Source organism: Microcaecilia unicolor, chromosome 3, assembly GCF_901765095.1.
Source record: "Microcaecilia unicolor chromosome 3, aMicUni1.1, whole genome shotgun sequence".
Taxonomy (NCBI): domain Eukaryota; kingdom Metazoa; phylum Chordata; class Amphibia; order Gymnophiona; family Siphonopidae; genus Microcaecilia; species Microcaecilia unicolor.
Genome location: NC_044033.1, coordinates 144,229,293 through 144,247,537, shown reverse-complemented (window position 1 = coordinate 144,247,537; position 18,245 = coordinate 144,229,293). Strand labels below are relative to the sequence as shown.

Sequence of the window (18,245 nt, the reverse complement as noted above, 5' to 3'; positions counted from 1 at the left end):
ACACCGGTTCGTAAGTTCATGGTGGTGAAGTCACAACACTCACCATGTCAGCATGTCCCGCCCTCGCATCACACGTGATGACGTCGAGGGCGGAACACGAAAACAAGGCAAATCAACACATGGGGAGCCTACTCCTCCCCTTCCAACAAATCCCAGCCGCAAACGCCGATGTGCCCATCACCCTGGCCCCTTTCACCACATCGCCCCGCCCCTTTCAAGGTACCGGCCCGCCCCCGGTACCACACTCTTCCCCTCTTCACCTTCCCTCCCCCCTGTCACCTCCCATCCCCTTACGCCACTATCCCTGGTGATCTAGCGGTACCTGTTCGCTCGGGCAGGAACGAAGGAACCCCCGCTTTCCTGACCGGAGCGCTGCTGCTAGCTGCCCGGCTGCATCGTGTCTGAGTCCGGCTCTCGACAAATCAAAATGGCCGCCAAGAGTTGAAGCTCCCTCGCGAGACTTCAGCTCTCGGCGGCCATTTTGAAACACCGACAGCCGGACTCCCACACGATGCAGCAAGGAAGCTAGCAGCACCGCTATGGGCAGGAAAGAGGGGGCTCTTTCTTTCCTGCCCCGACCGAACAGGTACCTCTAGACCACCAGAGAGACAAGCGTAAGGGGAGGGGAAGGGAGTCTGGTGCCGGCTAGGGCCCGTTTCATCAGCGGCAGAAACGGGCCTTTTTTACTAGTAAATAAATAAATTATAAAAAAAAATTCTGTTCCCTTTTTCCCCATCATTGAACAATTTGATTTCACCGCAGCTATTTTTCCCCAAAATCTGCAAGTGGGTTTAAGAGGTGCACATGGTGTAAATAGGACCATGTCTGTGTCAGACTTGTGGGTTCTTGTACCAAGTAGAGCGCTGCTAAGCCTGGTACTCGGACCAGGTTCTGCTTGGTGGCCGGACAACCCCGGGTTTCACGTGCGCTGACTGCCGTTCCCCAGAGGTTCAGCCCCTAGGTGCGGGCGGCCTGCAGGACTTACGAGACGGAGCTGGAAGCGGAGTGGTGAGCGTATCGGCCAGGCAGGCAGCAGGCAAGTGAGTGATCCAGGTACAGGCAAAGTCAATAGGCAGGCAGCAGGCAGGGCAGTAATCCAGGAACAGGCAATGTCAACAGGCAAGAGAGTAATCCAGGCACAGGTAAAGTCAATAGGCAGGCAGCAAGTTAAGAGAGTAACCCAGGTACAGGTAAAGTCAATAGGCAGGCAGCAGGCAAGAGAGTAATCCAGGTACAGGTAAAGTCAATAGGCAGGCAAAGTCAGTAGGCAGGCATCAGGCAAGAGAGTAATCCAGGCACAGGTAAAGTCAATAGGCAGGCATCAGGCAAGAGAGTAATCCAGGCACAGGCAAAGTCAGTAGGCAGGCAGCAGGCAAGAGAGTAATCCAAGCATAGGTAAAGTCAATAGGAAGGCAGCAGGCAAGAGAGTAATCCAGGTACAGGCAAAGTCAGTAGGCAGGCATCAGGCAAGAGAGTAATCCAGGCACAGGTAAAGTCAATAGGCAGGCAGCAGGCACGAGAGTAATCCAGGTACAGGCAAAATCAGCAAGAGGGACAAAGAGATGAAGCAAACTGCTGAGCAAGTAACACCTACCAAAATAGAAGCCGAAGCATGGAGTCCCGGAAGAGCTCAACTGATAAAGTGCTGGCGTCTGACATCAGCAGGGAGAAGGAGCACAGCCATAGAGGTGAGGAGGAACCGGAAGACCAATAGGAGAGAAGCAAGGGAAGCCAGGCAAAGAGAGAGCAGACACAGGTGCATGGAAGCAAAGCAATCGAGCCTGCAACCACCGTCTCTCTGAACAAACCCAGAGAAGAACTACACACACGTGGCTCAGGGCTGTGCCAGTCAAATATGCATGTCGACAGGACCCTGCACAGCCCGAGGACACAGCTTGTGTTGAGGTAGGGGAAATGACAGTCTGTGACTGACACACGTGGTATGTTCTTGCTATATTTGGACCCTGATCATGACAAGTGCTCTGATAGTTCTCTCTGTGCTAAAATGGGAGTGGAGGAGTGGCCTAGTGGTTAGAGTGGTGGACTTTGGTCCTGGGGAACTGGGTTCGATTCCCACTGCAGGCACAGGCAGCTCCTTGTGACTCTGGGCAAGTCACTTAACCCTCCATTGCCCCAGGTACAAATAAGTACCTAAGCCACATTGAGCCTGCCATGAATGGGAAAGCGTGGGGTACAAAAAAAAGTAGAGAGGCAGTGCATGAGAGACTTTTCAACACAAGGAAGTCTGATACATCATCTTCAGCATCAAAAGCATTGGTCCTCATGGCTTCGGGAGATGCACCGGACACTGGTGATGCATTGGTGCAAAGGAGGTCTCCACTGCCTCAACATAAAGAGTCAGTAGTGACCACCCAAGCTGAGCATCCTCAAAACTGACTCCAAGGATGTGCATGGATTCCATGTCATCTTTTGGCATTGAGACCCAGATGCTGGGCAACAAACGAAGTCGAAGAATCTCCAGCATCTGTCCTTCTCGAAGCTTGGTTATGGGAGTTTGGGGCACCAGCATTGCCAGTACCCAAGAAGCGTCTGTACCAAGAGGACCCTTCTGCTGAAATGGTGCTAATGCCTCAGCTTCTCCAAAGCCTGGACCTCATTTCTGATTTGGTGCCGCCATCTTCATGGGCTGTCTGTCTCCACATCGATATTGGCCTTGGCATTTACCGATGCCTGCCCTGAAGGAGCAACTCCAGGCCATGGTACAAGAAGAGCTGGGATGCATCCTGTAGTGCCATGATGCTGAAGCAGTGAAGGTACTTGTGCCACTCTGGAGTTCTAGAGAGAACCTGTACCTCGGTGCTCCCATGTTGACCCTGAACATCCATCCAGTCACCTGAGGCAGGTGCAGACTCTGACTGCCCATGAGGAATATTTTGTTAAGTCTGAGTCAGACCACTTCTAGGCATCTGAGGGTGAACCAGAGGACTTCTCGGAGAGAGGTCTCATGGCCTTCCTTCAGATCCCTCCCTATCACTGGGAAGAAGAAAATCTCCCACAGAGGAACTCTCCTTTGTTGGTTTTTCAAGAGAAATAGTGGAGGCCATTCAGTTTAAGTTGGAGGTAGAGGATGAGACCAGGGCTGAGATGTTGATTGTCCTCACCTATAACTTTCTTCCTAGGGAGGCCGTGGCAGTGCCTGCTCACAGCATCCTGAAAGATCTACAGATAAAAAATTGGTACCTAAGAAGGCGGAGTCCATGTATATAGACCAGAAGTCTCCTGGATTCGAGAAGTCACAGTTGCTGCATCATTCTATTGTCTGTTATTGAGATGGACATGGGGGAAGCCACTGTTTGCCCCGGGATTGGTAGCATGGAATGTTGTTAGTAATTGGGTTTCTGCCAGGTACTTGTGACCTGGATTGGCCATTGTTGGAAGCAGAAATACGAAGACTGATGCCTCTGCTCCCCCAGGGGTAGGGATGCTCGTACCTCGGAGTCTTTTGGGAGGAAAATTTTGCAGGGCTCAATGCTCATCTCCTGCATCCGATCCTGCCTGCTCTACATGCGCCTTTACTTGAAGTCCTTGGTAGGTACTGTGCTTGAGATTGTGGACATGCTCCCACTGGAGCAAGCTGCATACCTTCGCCAGGTAGCCACAAAGCAGGAGGAGTGCAGAAAGCACATAGCTAAGGCCACTTTTGATACTTTTGACATAGGGTCCAGGCTTTCTGCTGTAGGTATCAGCATGAACGGACTCTTATAGCTACGTGTTTTGGAACTTGAGCCAGTGGTTTGAGAAGTTGATGGACAGCTCATGCCAAGGTGATTACTTTTTTGGGGACAAGGTAGAAGAGGTGGCAGACCTCATTAAAAAGAGAACTGACACAATCAAGTCCTTGTCTCAGCCCACTCCTTTTGTGGCCTCCACTTCTCAAAGATTCTCAGGTGGGAATCAGAGGAGTGCCTATTACTCTCAGAGGCATAGGTTCACACTTTCCTTCCATCCTCAGCAACAGGCCCAACCTCTGAGCTCCCATCCTCAGCAGCAGCAAACACATGAACCCAGCCAGTTCCCTAGTCTTAAGCAGAGGATGAGTTTTTGACTGGTTCCAGCAGAGCATAGCCGAGATAATAGTGGCTGACCCGGACAGCCTACCGGTGGGAGGGAGGCTGAATTTTGTCCCAAGAAAGTTGTCCACATAACCAAGGTTGACACTTATAACCTCAGACTAATGGGTTTTCCAAATAGTCGGGGAGGGGGGAGGGGAGGTTACACCCTCAACTGGCATCATCTTCCTCCAAATTGCCCACTGAAAACATCAAGCTTCAACTCTCAGCACCGAAAATGCTTGCAGAGGAACTCTCCTCCCTTCTGCAGGCCTTTGGAGTTGAATGTGTCCCACTAGTGGAAGAAGGGATGAGATTCTATTTCAAGTACTTTCTCGTGCCCAAGAAAACGGAGGGATTTTGTCCCATCCTAGAACTAAGAAACTTGAACAAATATCTGATCAGGATGATTTCCATAGGCACAATTCTTCCCATGATGGCTATTCTCTCTGAACTTAAAAGTTGCTTATACCCACATCCACATACATCCAAGGTGTAGGGGGTATCTCAGATTTCGAGTAGGGAAACACCACTACCAGTATCACATCCTCCCATTCGGCCTCGTGTCCACCCTCAAAATATTAACAAAATGCTTACCTGTAGTCATAGCATCACCACATCACCACACAGACTGGGAATTCATGTATTTCTCTACTTGGATGATTGTCTGGTCAAAAGTGCATCAAAGGAGGGTGCTCAAATATCCATGCAGAGGGCTATTTGGGTGTTAGAACTGCTAGGGTTCACTATGGTAAGGCTCTGATTATGGTGCATAAAGTATTGCATCAGTGGATTCCCTCTTATGTAGGGTCTATGATCTGCCCTTGTATACCATCTAGTGCCTTACGATCTACTGATGCTTCATTGTTTCCCTCCCAGAGGCTTCCCAATCTAGGTTGACAGTAATCTGCGAAAGCACCTTTTTTTATGGTGTGCCCCTTGTGTCAGGAAACGGTCAGGATGTGGACCTGGGCCACCAGCCATGACATTGTACTCAGGGCCACATACCTGGCAGAGAAAGACTGGCTGATGATGCAACTGCACGAGTGATCTCTCAATATGGGCATTGTCCACAAGATCATCTGAGAGTGGGGCACTCCCTTGGTGGATCTTTTTGCCATTTACATTTAGCTCAACAGTAAAGTTCCTCAGTTCTGCTCCAAACTCATCTCACAGCAGGCTAGTGTCAAATGCCTTCTTCCTTGATTGGTGGGAGGATCTTCTGTGTGCATATCCTCTGAGATCTCTCATAGGGAAGACTGCTGAAACTCAATCAGGACTGAGGAACCATGATTCTCATTGCACCTTACTGGATGAGGCAGATATGGTTCTCTCTATTTCTATGGAGATTATACTGTTTTCTGATCCTCATCACATAGAACGAGGGATCTCTTCTGTATTCCAACCTCCAGTCTCTGGCCTCCATGGCAGGATGTTGAGAGTATAGAATTTGCTTCTATTTGACTGCTTGGGGGTGTCTCCGGGATTCTGCTGGCTTCCAGGAAGGATTTCACTAAGAGGTGTTATATTTTTAAGTGGCGAAGGCTTTCTGACTGGTGTGAGGGCAAGGCCCTAGATCCTTTTTCTTTCCTTACATGAAACCTGCTTGAATACCTTCTATACGTCTCTGAGTCTGGCCTAAAAACCAATTCTTTAAGGGTTTACCTTAGTGCAGTTAGTGCTTACCGTTACCGTGTAGAGGGTAAGCCCATCTCTGTACAACCTCTAGTATGATTTATGCGAGGTTTGCTTCTGACAAAGCCCCCCCCCCCCCCCATCCCCCATCAAACCTACAACTGTGTCATGGGACCTCAATATCATCCTCACGTAGCTGATGAAAGCTCCTTTTGAGCCACTGGATTCCTGTCATCAGCGAACACCTGCTATAGATGAGTGACTTTGCTTTCTCTCTGCTTTCATTCCCTAATATATTTTGTAGTTCTTTTTACACCACTCTGATACGCCTGTGAAGGATGGTATATCAAATTTTAATAAACTAAACTAAACTGAAGTATCTGACCTGGAAGGTCCGAGTAGCAGATTCACCTTACACAAAGTTCCATCATAACAGAGTAGTCATCCACACACATCCTAAGTTTCTTCCTAAAGTAGTGTTGGAGTTCCATCAGCACCAGTCAATTGATCTTGCCAACATTCTTCCTAAAATCTCATGCCCATCCTTGTGAAAGCACATTGCACTGCAAGCGAGCCTTGGCCTTCTATCTGGAGCGGGCTAAAAGCCATAGACAATCAACTCAGCTTGTTGTTTCTTTTGACCCAATCAGGATGGGAGCAGCAATTGGTAAAAGCACTTTGACCAAATGGCTAGCAGACTGCATTTCATTCACTTTGCCCAGGCTGGGTTGACTTAGGAGGGTCATGAGCCATTGCTGCCTCGGTAGCCCACTTGAGATCAGCCTCCACTGAGGAAATTTGCAGAGTTAGGATGTGGTCTTTAGTTCACACATTCACATCTCACTATTTCCTTGAGCAGAATACCCGACACAATTTGGATAGACAGTTCTTTAGAATCCTCCTAGGCCCATTCTTTTCTGTTCCAGGTTGCACCTTCACAATAAAACTGTTTTCGTTGTTATTGTTACTAGTTCTGTTTGACCTTGCCATTGCAAGTCCCTATTGACTGTTGTTTGTTGTTTTCGGTAAGCCTGGTAGCTAGGGATTCCAACTTTTTGAGAACCCTATAGCCTGTTTGTCTCAGAGAAAGCAAAGTTACCCACCTGTAGCAAGTGTTCTCCAAGGACAACAGGCCAAGGATTCTCACAATGCCTCCCTCCTCCCCTTGGAGTTGCATTCTTTTTGCATTTTGATTGAACTGTGGATTTCACATTCTCCGAGGACAAGCAGGCTGCTTGTTCTCACTGATGGGTGACGTCCACGGCAGCCCCTCCAATCGGAAACTTCTCTAGCAAAGTCCTTTGCTAGTCCTCGCGCGGCCGTCTTCCCGCCCGAAACCGGCTCGAGCCGGCCAGTCTTCTTTTGTCCGCACTCGGTACGGTCGTGTTTTCGCCGTGTCGAGCCCCGGAAAGTCGACCTCGCGCGTCCAAAATTTATTTTGACGTGTTTTTCTTCGGAAAAGTCTTTTCAAGTGTCGGGAAGTGCTCCGGAAACCCCCCCCCCCGAGTTTCGTGTTAATCCTCCCCGTACTTCCAGCTTTTTGCCCCGATAAGTTTTCTTTCGTTGTCGGGGTAGGCCTCTTTTCGGCCTCGGTCGAGATTTTCTCCCTTACAAATTTTTTGGTGCTCTTTTTCCGTCATTTCGGACTTTGATTTTGCCGGCGTGATTTTTCCGCCCATGACATCGAAGCCTTCCAGCGGCTTCAAGAAGTGCACCCAGTGCGCCCGGGTTATCTCGCTCACTGATCGACACTCGTCGTGTCTTCAGTGTCTGGGGGCCGAGCACCGCCCTCAGAACTGCAGTCTGTGTTCCCTGCTTCAAAGGCGGACTCAGGTAGCGAGATTAGCCCAGTGGAACGTGTTGTTCTCGGGCTCTTCGTCGGCATCGGCACCGGGATCTTCGAGTGCATCGACGTCGTCAGCGTCCAGACCATCTTCCTCGGCCGCCCCTGCATCGAGGCATCGGGCCTCTGCATCGGCGCCGAGACATCGGATAGCTGCATCGACGTCGGTGGTACCGGGACCTCGTCTGCTGATGTCGTCGGACGGTGGTGCATCGTCAGGAGTGCAGGTGAGGGCTGTCCATTCCCCTGCTGGTGGCGGTGAGCCTTCGGGTGGGTCTCCTCCTACCCTGAGGGCTCCTGCGGTACAGCCCCCCCGAGACCGACCTCCTTCGGCCTCGGCCCCGAGGAAGCGACGGCTGGATTCTACGTCCTCCTCGTCGGTGCCGGGGAGCTCCGGTGACATGCTTCGGAAGAAATCGAAGAAGCATCGACACCGGTCGCCTCCCCGCGTCGGCACCGAGAGCTCTGGGTCGCCGAGGGAGTCGGCACCCAGCAGGCATCGGCACCGAGAGGACCGCTCACCCTCTGTTCAAGAGGTGTCGATGCGCTCCACTCTGGACAGCCCGGAACAGCCTCCTCGCCCGGAACAGGTTCTGACATCGACGCCTGCATCGACCTCTTTGCCTTTCTCTGCAGCCGCTCTGAACGAGAGCCTCCGGGCCGTTCTCCCAGAGATTCTGGGAGAGCTGTTGCGCCCTACCCCTCCGGTACCGGCGGTGCTTGCGCCTCCGGTACCGTCGAGCGTGGCGCCGGCTGGCCCATCGCCCAGGGTGAGGTCCCCGACGTCGGTACCGCGTGCGGTGCCGACTGTGGCCACCTCCCAGGAGGGCTCCCCGACTACGTCGGCGGAGGGAGCTTCGCCGATGCGGGCCAGGGAGTCTACCTCTCGACGCCCCCATCGTGGACGTGGCTCCACTGAGTCGAGCCGGGCGAGGTTGCAGACACAGGTTCGTGAACTTGTGTCTGACACCGAGGGTGAGGCCTCGTGGGAGGAAGAAGAAGACCCCAGATATTTCTCTGACGAGGAGTCTGAGGGTCTTCCTTCTGATCCCACTCCCTCTCCTGAAAGACAGCTTTCTCCTCCTGAGAGTCTGTCTTTCGCTTCCTTTGTCCGGGAGATGTCTACGGCCATCCCCTTCCCGGTGGTTGTGGAGGACGAGCCCAGGGCTGAAATGTTTGAGCTCCTGGACTATCCTTCTCCACCTAAGGAAGCGTCCACTGTTCCCTTGCACCATGTCCTAAAAAAGACATTGCTTGCGAACTGGACAAAACCTCTAACTAATCCCCACATCCCCAAGAAGATCGAGTCCCAGTACCGGATCCATGGGGACCCAGATCTGATGCGCACCCAGTTGCCTCATGATTCTGGAGTTGTGGATCTGGCCCTAAAGAAGGCTAAGAGTTCTAGGGAGCATGCTTCGGCGCCCCCGGGCAAGGACTCTAGAACCTTAGACTCCTTTGGGAGGAAGGCCTACCATTCCTCTATGCTCGTGGCCAAAATCCAGTCTTACCAGCTCTACACGAGCATACACATGCGGAACAATGTGCGGCAGTTGGCGGGCTTGGTTGATGCTCTCCCCCCCGAGCAGGCCAAGCCTTTTCAGGAGGTGGTCAGGCAGCTGAAGGTGTGCAGAAAATTCCTGGCCAGAGGGGTGTATGACACCTTTGATGTTGCGTCCAGGGCCGCTGCTCAAGGTGTGGTGATGCGCAGGCTCTCATGGCTGCGTGCCTCCGACCTGGAGAATAGACTCCAGCAGCGGATTGCGGACTCGCCTTGCCGCGCGGACAACATTTTTGGAGAGAAAGTCGAACAGGTGGTAGAGTCTCTCCACCAGCGGGACACCGCATTCGACAAGTTCTCCCGCCGGCAGCCTTCAGCATCTACCTCTACAGGTAGAAGATTTTTCGGGGGAAGGAAGACTGTTCCCTACTCTTCTGGTAAGCGTAGGTACAATCCTCCTTCTCGACAGCCTGCGGCCCAGGCTAAGCCCCAGCGCGCTCGCTCTCGTCAGCAGCGTGCACCTCAGCCAGGCCCCTCGGCTCCCCAGCAAAAGCAAGGGGCGAGCTTTTGACTGGCTCCAGCAGAGCATAGCCGCCATCCAAGTGTCAGTGCCGGGCGACCTACCAGTCGGGGGGAGGTTGAAAGCTTTTCACCAAAGGCGGCCTCTAATAACCTCCGATCAGTGGGTTCTCCAAATAGTCCGGCAAGGATACACCCTCAATTTGGCCTCAAAACCTCCAAATTGTCCACCGGGAGCTCTGTCTTACAGCTTCCAGCACAAGCAGGTACTTGCAGAGGAACTCTCCGCCCTTCTCAGCGCCAATGCGGTCGAGCCCGTGCCATCCGGGCAAGAAGGGCTGGGATTCTATTCCAGGTACTTCCTTGTGGAAAAGAAAACAGGGGGGATGTGTCCCATCCTAGACCTAAGGGCCCTGAACAAATATCTGGTCAAAGAAAAGTTCAAGATGCTTTCCCTGGGCACCCTACTTCCCATGATTCAGGAAAACGATTGGCTATGCTCTCTGGACTTGAAGGATGCCTACACACACATCCCGATACTGCCAGCTCACAGACAGTATCTGCGATTTCAGCTGGGCACCCGTCACTTCCAGTACTGTGTGCTACCCTTTGGGCTCGCCTCTGCGCCCAGGGTGTTCACAAAGTGCTTGGCTGTAGTAGCAGCAGCACTTCGCAGGCTGGGGGTGCACGTGTTCCCATATCTCGACGATTGGCTGGTGAAGAACACGTCCGAGGCAGGAGCCCTGCAGTCCATGCAGATGACTATTCGCCTCCTGGAGCTACTGGGGTTTGTGATAAATTACCCAAAGTCCCATCTTCTCCCAGCACAGAGACTCGAATTCATAGGAGCTCTGCTGGATTCTCGGACGGCTCGCGCCTATCTCCCAGAGGCGAGAGCCAACAACTTGTTGTCCCTCGTCTCGCGGGTGCGAGCGTCCCAGCAGATCACAGCTCGGCAGATGTTGAGATTGCTGGGCCACATGGCCTCCACAGTTCATGTGACTCCCATGGTCCGCCTTCACATGAGATCTGCTCAATGGACCCTAGCTTCCCAGTGGTTTCAGGCTGCTGGGGATCTAGAAGACGTGATCCACCTGTCCACGAGTTTTCTCGAATCCCTGTATTGGTGGACGATTTGGTCCAATTTGACTCTGGGACGTCCTTTCCAAATTCCTCAGCCACAAAAAGTGCTGACCACGGATGCGTCTCTCCTGGGATGGGGAGCTCATGTCGATGGGCTCCACACCCAAGGAAGCTGGTCCCTCCAGGAACGCGATCTACAGATCAATCTTCTGGAGTTGCGAGCGATCTGGAACGCTCTGAAGGCTTTCAGAGATCGGCTGTCCCACCAAATTATCCAAATTCAGACAGACAACCAGGTTGCCATGTACTATGTCAACAAGCAGGGGGGCACCGGATCTCGCCCCCTGTGTCAGGAAGCCGTCAGCATGTGGCTCTGGGCTCGCCGTCAGGGCATGGTGCTCCAAGCCACATATCTGGCAGGCGTAAACAACAGTCTGGCCGACAGACTGAGCAGGATTATGCAACCTCACAAGTGGTCGCTCAATTCCCGAGTGGTGCGCCAGATCTTCCAAGCGTGGGGCACCCCCTTGGTGGATCTCTTCGCATCTCGAGCAAACCACAAAGTCCCTCAGTTCTGTTCCAGGCTTCAGGCCCCCGGCAGACTGGCATCGGATGCCTTCCTCCTGGATTGGGGGGAGGGCCTGCTGTATGCTTATCCTCCCATCCCTCTGGTGGGGAAGACTTTGTTGAAGCTCAAGCAAGACCGAGGCACCATGATTCTGATTGCTCCTTTTTGGCCGCGTCAGATCTGGTTCCCCCTTCTTCTGGAGTTATCCTCCGAAGAACCGTGGAGATTGGAGTGTTTTCCGACCCTCATCACGCAGGACGAAGGGGCTCTTCTGCATCCCAGCCTCCGGTCCCTGGCTCTCACGGCCTGGATGTTGAGAGCGTAGACTTTGCCTCTTTGGGTCTGTCAGAGGGTGTCTCCCGCGTCTTGCTTGCTTCCAGAAAAGATTCCACCAAGAGGAGTTACTTCTTTCTATGGAGGAGGTTTGCCGTCTGGTGTGACAGCAAGGCCCTAGCTCCTCGCTCTTGTCCTACACAGACCCTGCTTGAATACCTTCTGCACTTGTCTGAGTCTGGTCTCAAGACCAACTCTGTAAGAGTTCACCTTAGCGCAATCAGTGCATACCATTACCATGTGGAAGGTAAGCCGATCTCGGGACAGCCTTTAGTTGTTCGCTTCATGAGAGGTTTGCTTTTGTCAAAGCCCCCTGTCAAGCCTCCTACAGTGTCATGGGATCTCAATGTCGTTCTCACCCAGCTGATGAAACCTCCTTTTGAGCCACTGAACTCCTGCCATCTGAAGTACTTGACCTGGAAGGTCATTTTCTTGGTGGCAGTTACTTCAGCTCGTAGAGTCAGTGAGCTTCAGGCCCTGGTAGCCCAGGCCCCTTACACCAAATTTCATCATAACAGAGTAGTCCTCCGCACTCACCCTAAGTTCTTGCCAAAGGTCGTGTCGGAGTTCCATCTGAACCAGTCAATTGTCTTGCCAACATTCTTTCCCCGTCCTCATTCCTGCCTGCTGAACGTCAGCTGCACACATTGGACTGCAAGAGAGCATTGGCCTTCTATCTGGAGCGGACACAGCCCCACAGACAGTCCGCCCAATTGTTTGTTTCTTTTGATCCCAATAGGAGGGGAGTGGCTGTAGGGAAACGCACCATATCCAATTGGCTAGCAGATTGCATTTCCTTCACTTACGCCCAGGCGGGGCTGGCTCTTGAGGGTCATGTCACGGCTCATAATGTTAGAGCCATGGCTGCGTCGGTAGCCCACTTGAAGTCAGCCTCTATTGAAGAAATTTGCAAAGCTGCGACGTGGTCATCTGTCCACACATTCACATCTCATTACTGCCTGCAGCAGGATACCCGACGCGACAGTCGGTTCGGGCAGTCAGTTCTTCAGAACCTGTTTGGGCTTTAGGATCCAACTCCACCCCCCGAGGGCCCTGTTTGTTCTGTTCCAGGCTGCACTCTCAGTTAGTTGGTAAATTTTTTAGGTCAATCTCAGTTATGTCCTCGCCGTTGCGAGGCCCAATTGACCATGGTTGTTGTTTTGAGTGAGCCTGGGGGCTAGGGATACCCCATCAGTGAGAACAAGCAGCCTGCTTGTCCTCGGAGAAAGCGAATGCTACATACCTGTAGAAGGTATTCTCCGAGGACAGCAGGCTGATTGTTCTCACAAACCCGCCCGCCTCCCCTTTGGAGTTGTGTCTTCCCTTGAAGTGTATTGTCTTGCTACATACTGGACTGGCCGGCTCGAGCCGGTTTCGGGCGGGAAGACGGCCGCGCATGCGCGGTGCGCGCGGGCGCGCGAGGACTAGCAAAGGACTTTGCTAGAGAAGTTTCCGATTGGAGGGGGCTGCCGTGGACGTCACCCATCAGTGAGAACAATCAGCCTGCTGTCCTCGGAGAATACCTTCTACAGGTATGTAGCATTCGCTTTACTCAGGCACGCATGGTACTGGCCTACCAAAGGCTTCTTTAAGATTCTGGGATGCTGGGTTACGTCCACACCAGGGCTTCACTGGTGGAAGTTATCCACTTGTAAGAATCCTTGGTCTGCTGTCCTCGAAGAACGCATTACTACAGGTGAATAAGTTTGCTGTTTGGTTTGTCTTATTGTAAACAGTTTTGTTATTGCAAACTCACAAAAGTTGATTCTTATTAAGTAACTTCTGAAGTATGAAGTATAATCAACTCTCTAGTAAACTCATAAATAGTACATTTTAGTTGAGACAAAAAAATCCCTACAAAGTAATATTTGCATAATGTTTGTTATAACAGTTAAACTTTACAATAACACATTTCATTTTGGCAAATTCATTGGTTCTTGGCTCATTTAATAATATTTAATAAGTGAGACCAGTATATCAAACCTCTTTGCATTCTGTTAATTTTGTTTACTGTATTTGTTTTTGTGTAACATATAGTTAGAGAACCTTATGTTGGATAAAGATGGCCACATAAAAATTACAGATTTTGGACTGTGCAAAGAAGGAATCACAGATGCAGCTACAATGAAGACATTTTGTGGTACTCCAGAATACTTGGCTCCAGAGGTAGGATTTAGCTTAAAAGTAGTTTATGCACAATAGTTTTATGGCACTGAAGTAGATTTTATGAAAAAACTGCAGATTTATGAGAAAATTTATGGGTGACCTCATAATAAGGAATAGAGTTTCTTTAGGGCAGCCAAAGATTCATAACACAGGGCTTTTTTAGTGTTCTGCATTATGTAGTATAACTGTCTTTTACCCCAGTACTTACCCATACAGAGGATAATTTTCAAAGGGTAAAGTAGTACTTTACTTATGGAAATTGACTTTTATAAATATTTTCCGCACTATCCCCCAGATTCTATATAGTGTGACCTAGTTGTGTGCACATATCCATTCGTATTCTGGATTTGCATGCACAACTTAATTAGCTTAACAAGCCAACCAGCGCTGATAATTGCCAATTAACAAGCAATTATTGACACTAATTGGTATTAATTAGAATTTACATGCACAACTGTCTAAGTATATACTGTACAGTAATGCATGTAAATTCTAAGGCACCTAGGTGAAAAGGGGGCGTGGAATGGATGGGTCGCGGGTGTTTCTAAAAACTATGTGCGTTGCTATAGAATACACCTGGTCTGTGCCTAATTTAGGCATAGGCATTTACACAAAGTTTTACTTGACATAACTGCTCATGACTAAATTTAGTCACGCAGATGGGCGCTATGCTAAATTTAGGCACAGTTTATAGAATATGCACCAATTTGTTAGGCATGATATATAGAATCTAGCCATATATAAAGATAAAATACAAGTTTAATTTGTATTTGCAAGTAGAGGGACAGGGTTTGGAACTAGACGTATACTTTAGAAAGTTTGAAAGTATGTGCATTTTTATTCAGAAAAAGCATCTGCACAATGTAGCAAGCATAACTATGTATGGGTGCTTTTACTTGGATAATTTTCAAAGTGAAGTGTTTATGTAATTTTACTATGAAAATTCTGTAAAGTCTACAGAAAGCAAAGTTGGTCACCTGTGACAGTGTTTTCCATGGACAGCAGGATTTATAAGGCACACTAGTAGATGATGTCATCTGATGTTTAGATAATGCGGGATATCATTTTTTTAAATAAATAAAATGATGCCAGGACAGAATTGCTTTCTCACAGCTGAGAAGTTAGTGTAAAGTTCTGAGAATGCATTGCTTTTTCTATACGCAGCAGTCACCTCTGTTCCTCAGTTAGTTTCAAAGCTCAATATAAGCAACTCTCAGGATGGTGGGAGAGATTGTGTTACTTACCAGTCCTGCTATCTACAAAAAACACGTGCAACAGGTGAGTGAAGATCCTTTTTCCGATAACAAGCAGGATTGGGTAAGGCACACAAGTGTATAACTCTCAAGCTTAGGGCTGCTCAATTTGATATTGCCTTAATCTTTGGAGCAGCCTTCATAAACAAATGCAAGAGTTATAATCTCAAAGGATCATATTGGCAAGCACCACTTGACCAAAGGTACAGTCCTGTGCTAAGGCTTGGTCCATACAACAATGTAGGAGTGGAGGAGTGGCCTAGTGGTTAGGGTGGTGGACTTTGGTCCTGGGGAATTGAGGAACTGAGTTTGATTCCCACTTCAGGCACAGGCAGCTCCTTATGACCCTGGGGAAGTCACTTAACCCTCCATTGCCCCATGTAAGCCGCATTGAGCCTGCCATGAGTGGAAAAGCGCGGGGTACAAATGTAACTAAATAAATGTACACCAGTTTAAACATAATGGGGAAAATTCAATAAATGGCGCCAGAATGATCTGTACTAAGCTAGTATTCTGTAAAGGGTACTTTGCGCAGTACAACTTTTATAGAATACTAGCTTAGCATGCATTTCACACCCAGGGCCACTGAGAGACTGAGCTGGGCCTGGTGCAGGGCCGCGCTGCTGGAACCCTCCCCCAGGACCACCACCCCCCCAGGACCACCATGTAGTCAGACTAGGGGGTTGGAGCCCAAAGTTCTCCACCGCATTGCTTGCCCTGAGGCTGCTTTTCCTCTCATGTCGCTCATGCTCAATTTCATCAAAACCGAGCATGCACAGCATGAGAGGAAGCAACCACAGGGCAGGCGATGCGCAGGGCCGTGCCAAGGGTCTGTGGTGCCCCCCTGCAGAAGATCAGTTGCGCCCCCCCCCCCCCCCGCAGATGAACAGTTGGCGCGTGCGCGCCCCCTCCCCCCTTGAAAATGATCGCTGCCCTCCCATCCACGCTCCTCTCTCCCCTGCCCTCCCGCTTCCATGTCCCAACTGCCCGCCCTCTTCTCCCCCCCAAGATCCCTTTTAAATTTACCTCCATCTGGCAGCGAAGGCGCAGCGTCAGTGAAGGAGGCGGCGCTCCCGACGTCTCTACTAGTCTTCCCTTCGCTCAATGTACCGCCTTCTTCTGATGTAGTGCGATTCCTGCAAGGAGTGTTGAAACTTCGTCCTCCATCGCGGGTCCCATGTCCTACATGGAGTTTGCAACTTGTTTTGCATGCTTTGCAGTCAGCACCTTTTGAACCGCTTCGTCAGGCTTCGCAGAAAAATCTTACGCTTAAGGCTGTTTTTTTGGTGGCTCTAGCGTCGGCGGAAAGGGTGTCAGAGATCCAGGCCCTGTTGTGCCGGGACCCTTTTTTGCAGTTTTCAGAATCTGTGGTCACGGTTTGTACGGTGCCATCGTTTCTTGCGAAAGTGGTGTCTGCTTTTCACCTGAATCAGCCTCTCTTTCTGCCTTCATTTATGAAGGAGGACTGCCTGGAGTCTTTTCGACAGCTGCGCCTTCTAGATGTTTGGTGCGTTCTTTTGCAATACTTGGAAATGTCAAACGAGTTTCGGTGCTCTGATCACTTATTCGTCCTTTTTGCAGGTCCACGATGAGGCCTCCCAGTGTCAAAGGCCACAGGTGCACGCTGGCTGAAGGAAGTGATTGTTTCAGCTTATCTTTTGGCTGGAAAGTCTCTGCCTCAGGCTTTGAAAGTGCATTCTACGTGGACTCAGAGGGTGTGCACTGTGGATCGGCGGTTCTATCTCGGGGAGCTGCAGCTTCCGGCCCAGTGTAGGGAGTGCTTGGGTACATCCCACCAATTCCTGGATTCATCTGCTGCTGAGGCTAAGGAAGGAAAAATTAAGACATACCTGATAATTTTCTTTCCTTTAGTCGCAGCAGATGAATCCGGGATCCCTCCCTGTTGCAATCTATGATCAATTTCAGCAAATTTGCAGTTGACAGTTCTATTTGTTACTCCTTATGAGTGTTATTCATTCCGGTTGAGTGCGTTTCTTTTATTGTGAGTTAAGTGATGTTCCTATTTCTTTTCCTGCTTTGGAATTATTTCTATACTAAAGGTAGAGGGACCGATACACAGGGGGTCTATGTCTGTTCTCTATCTCCACTGCTGGTAGATGGATACACCAGTTCCTGGATTCATCTGCCGTGACTAAAGGAAAGAAAATGATCAGGTATGTCTTAATTTTTCCATCTATATCATATCCCTCCATCCCTCCTTTCCTTTAGGGTATACATATTAAGGTCTTCAAGTCTCTTCTCATATGTATTTTGGCACAAACCCCATATCATTTTTGTCACCTTCCTCTGAACCGCCTCAAGTCATTTGATGTCCTTGGCAAGATACGACCTCCAAAATTGAAGACTTGCAGAGGCATTAAACCTCCTTTCTTCTACTCAATATGCCTCTCTCTAAGGAGCCTAGCATCCTTCTGGCTACAGCAACCGCCTTATCACTTTGCTTTGCTGCCTTAAGATACTTCAACACTATCACCTCAAGGTCCCTCTCCTGGTCTATGCTTATCAGTCTCTCACCCCTTAGCGAATACAACAATTTGGGGTTTCTACACCCTATGTGTATCTTGCATTAAATTTTAAATGCCAAACATTAGACCATTCTTCTAATTTTTTTAGATTACTTCTGATGTTCTCCACTCCCTCTGGGGTGTCAACTCTGTTGCAAATCTTTGTGTCATCCACAAAAGGCAATTTCTATTCTAACTCTTTGGCAATGATACTCACAAATATATTGAATAAAATTTGCTACAATATCAATCGTCCTCTACTCACCTTTGTTTCCTCCATGTGAATTCCGTTCACTGCCACCTTCTGATGTCTGCCAGTCAACCAGTTTCTAATCCAGTTCACCACTTTAAGTCCAGCTTGTTTAATTTGTTCACAAGCCTCCTATGAGGAACCGTGTCAAAGGCTTTGCTGAAGTCCAAATAGACCACATCCAGCATGTCCTTGACCCAGTACTTTGGTCACTGAGTCAGAGAAATCAGATTTCTTTGGCATTTTCCTTTGGTAAAACCATGTTGACTCGGATCTTGTAAGCCATTGGATTCTAGGAACTGTACGATTCTTCCTTCAGCAGCACCTAAATGATTTTTCCTACCACCAAAGTAAGGCTTACCTGCTTGTAGTTTCCCACTTCTCTATCACCATTTTTGTGGAAAAGGACCACATCCGCTCTTCTCCAATCCTGTAGAACCTCCCCTGTCTCCAAAGTTCTCTTATATAAATCTTTAAGAGGGCCCACCAGAACCTTTTT

At 49.8% G+C, this 18,245-nt stretch overlaps 1 protein-coding gene across 1 annotated transcript in view; it reads left to right on the top strand.

The window, feature by feature from the left end:
• The window catches only part of AKT3 (AKT serine/threonine kinase 3), a 559,702-nt gene that overhangs the window by 446,134 nt on the left and 95,323 nt on the right, over positions 1-18,245 (top strand). The window contains exon 10 of the mRNA XM_030196428.1: positions 13,590-13,718. Within this exon, the coding sequence (XP_030052288.1) occupies positions 13,590-13,718 (129 nt within the window). The remainder of the gene's footprint in view (positions 1-13,589; positions 13,719-18,245) is intronic.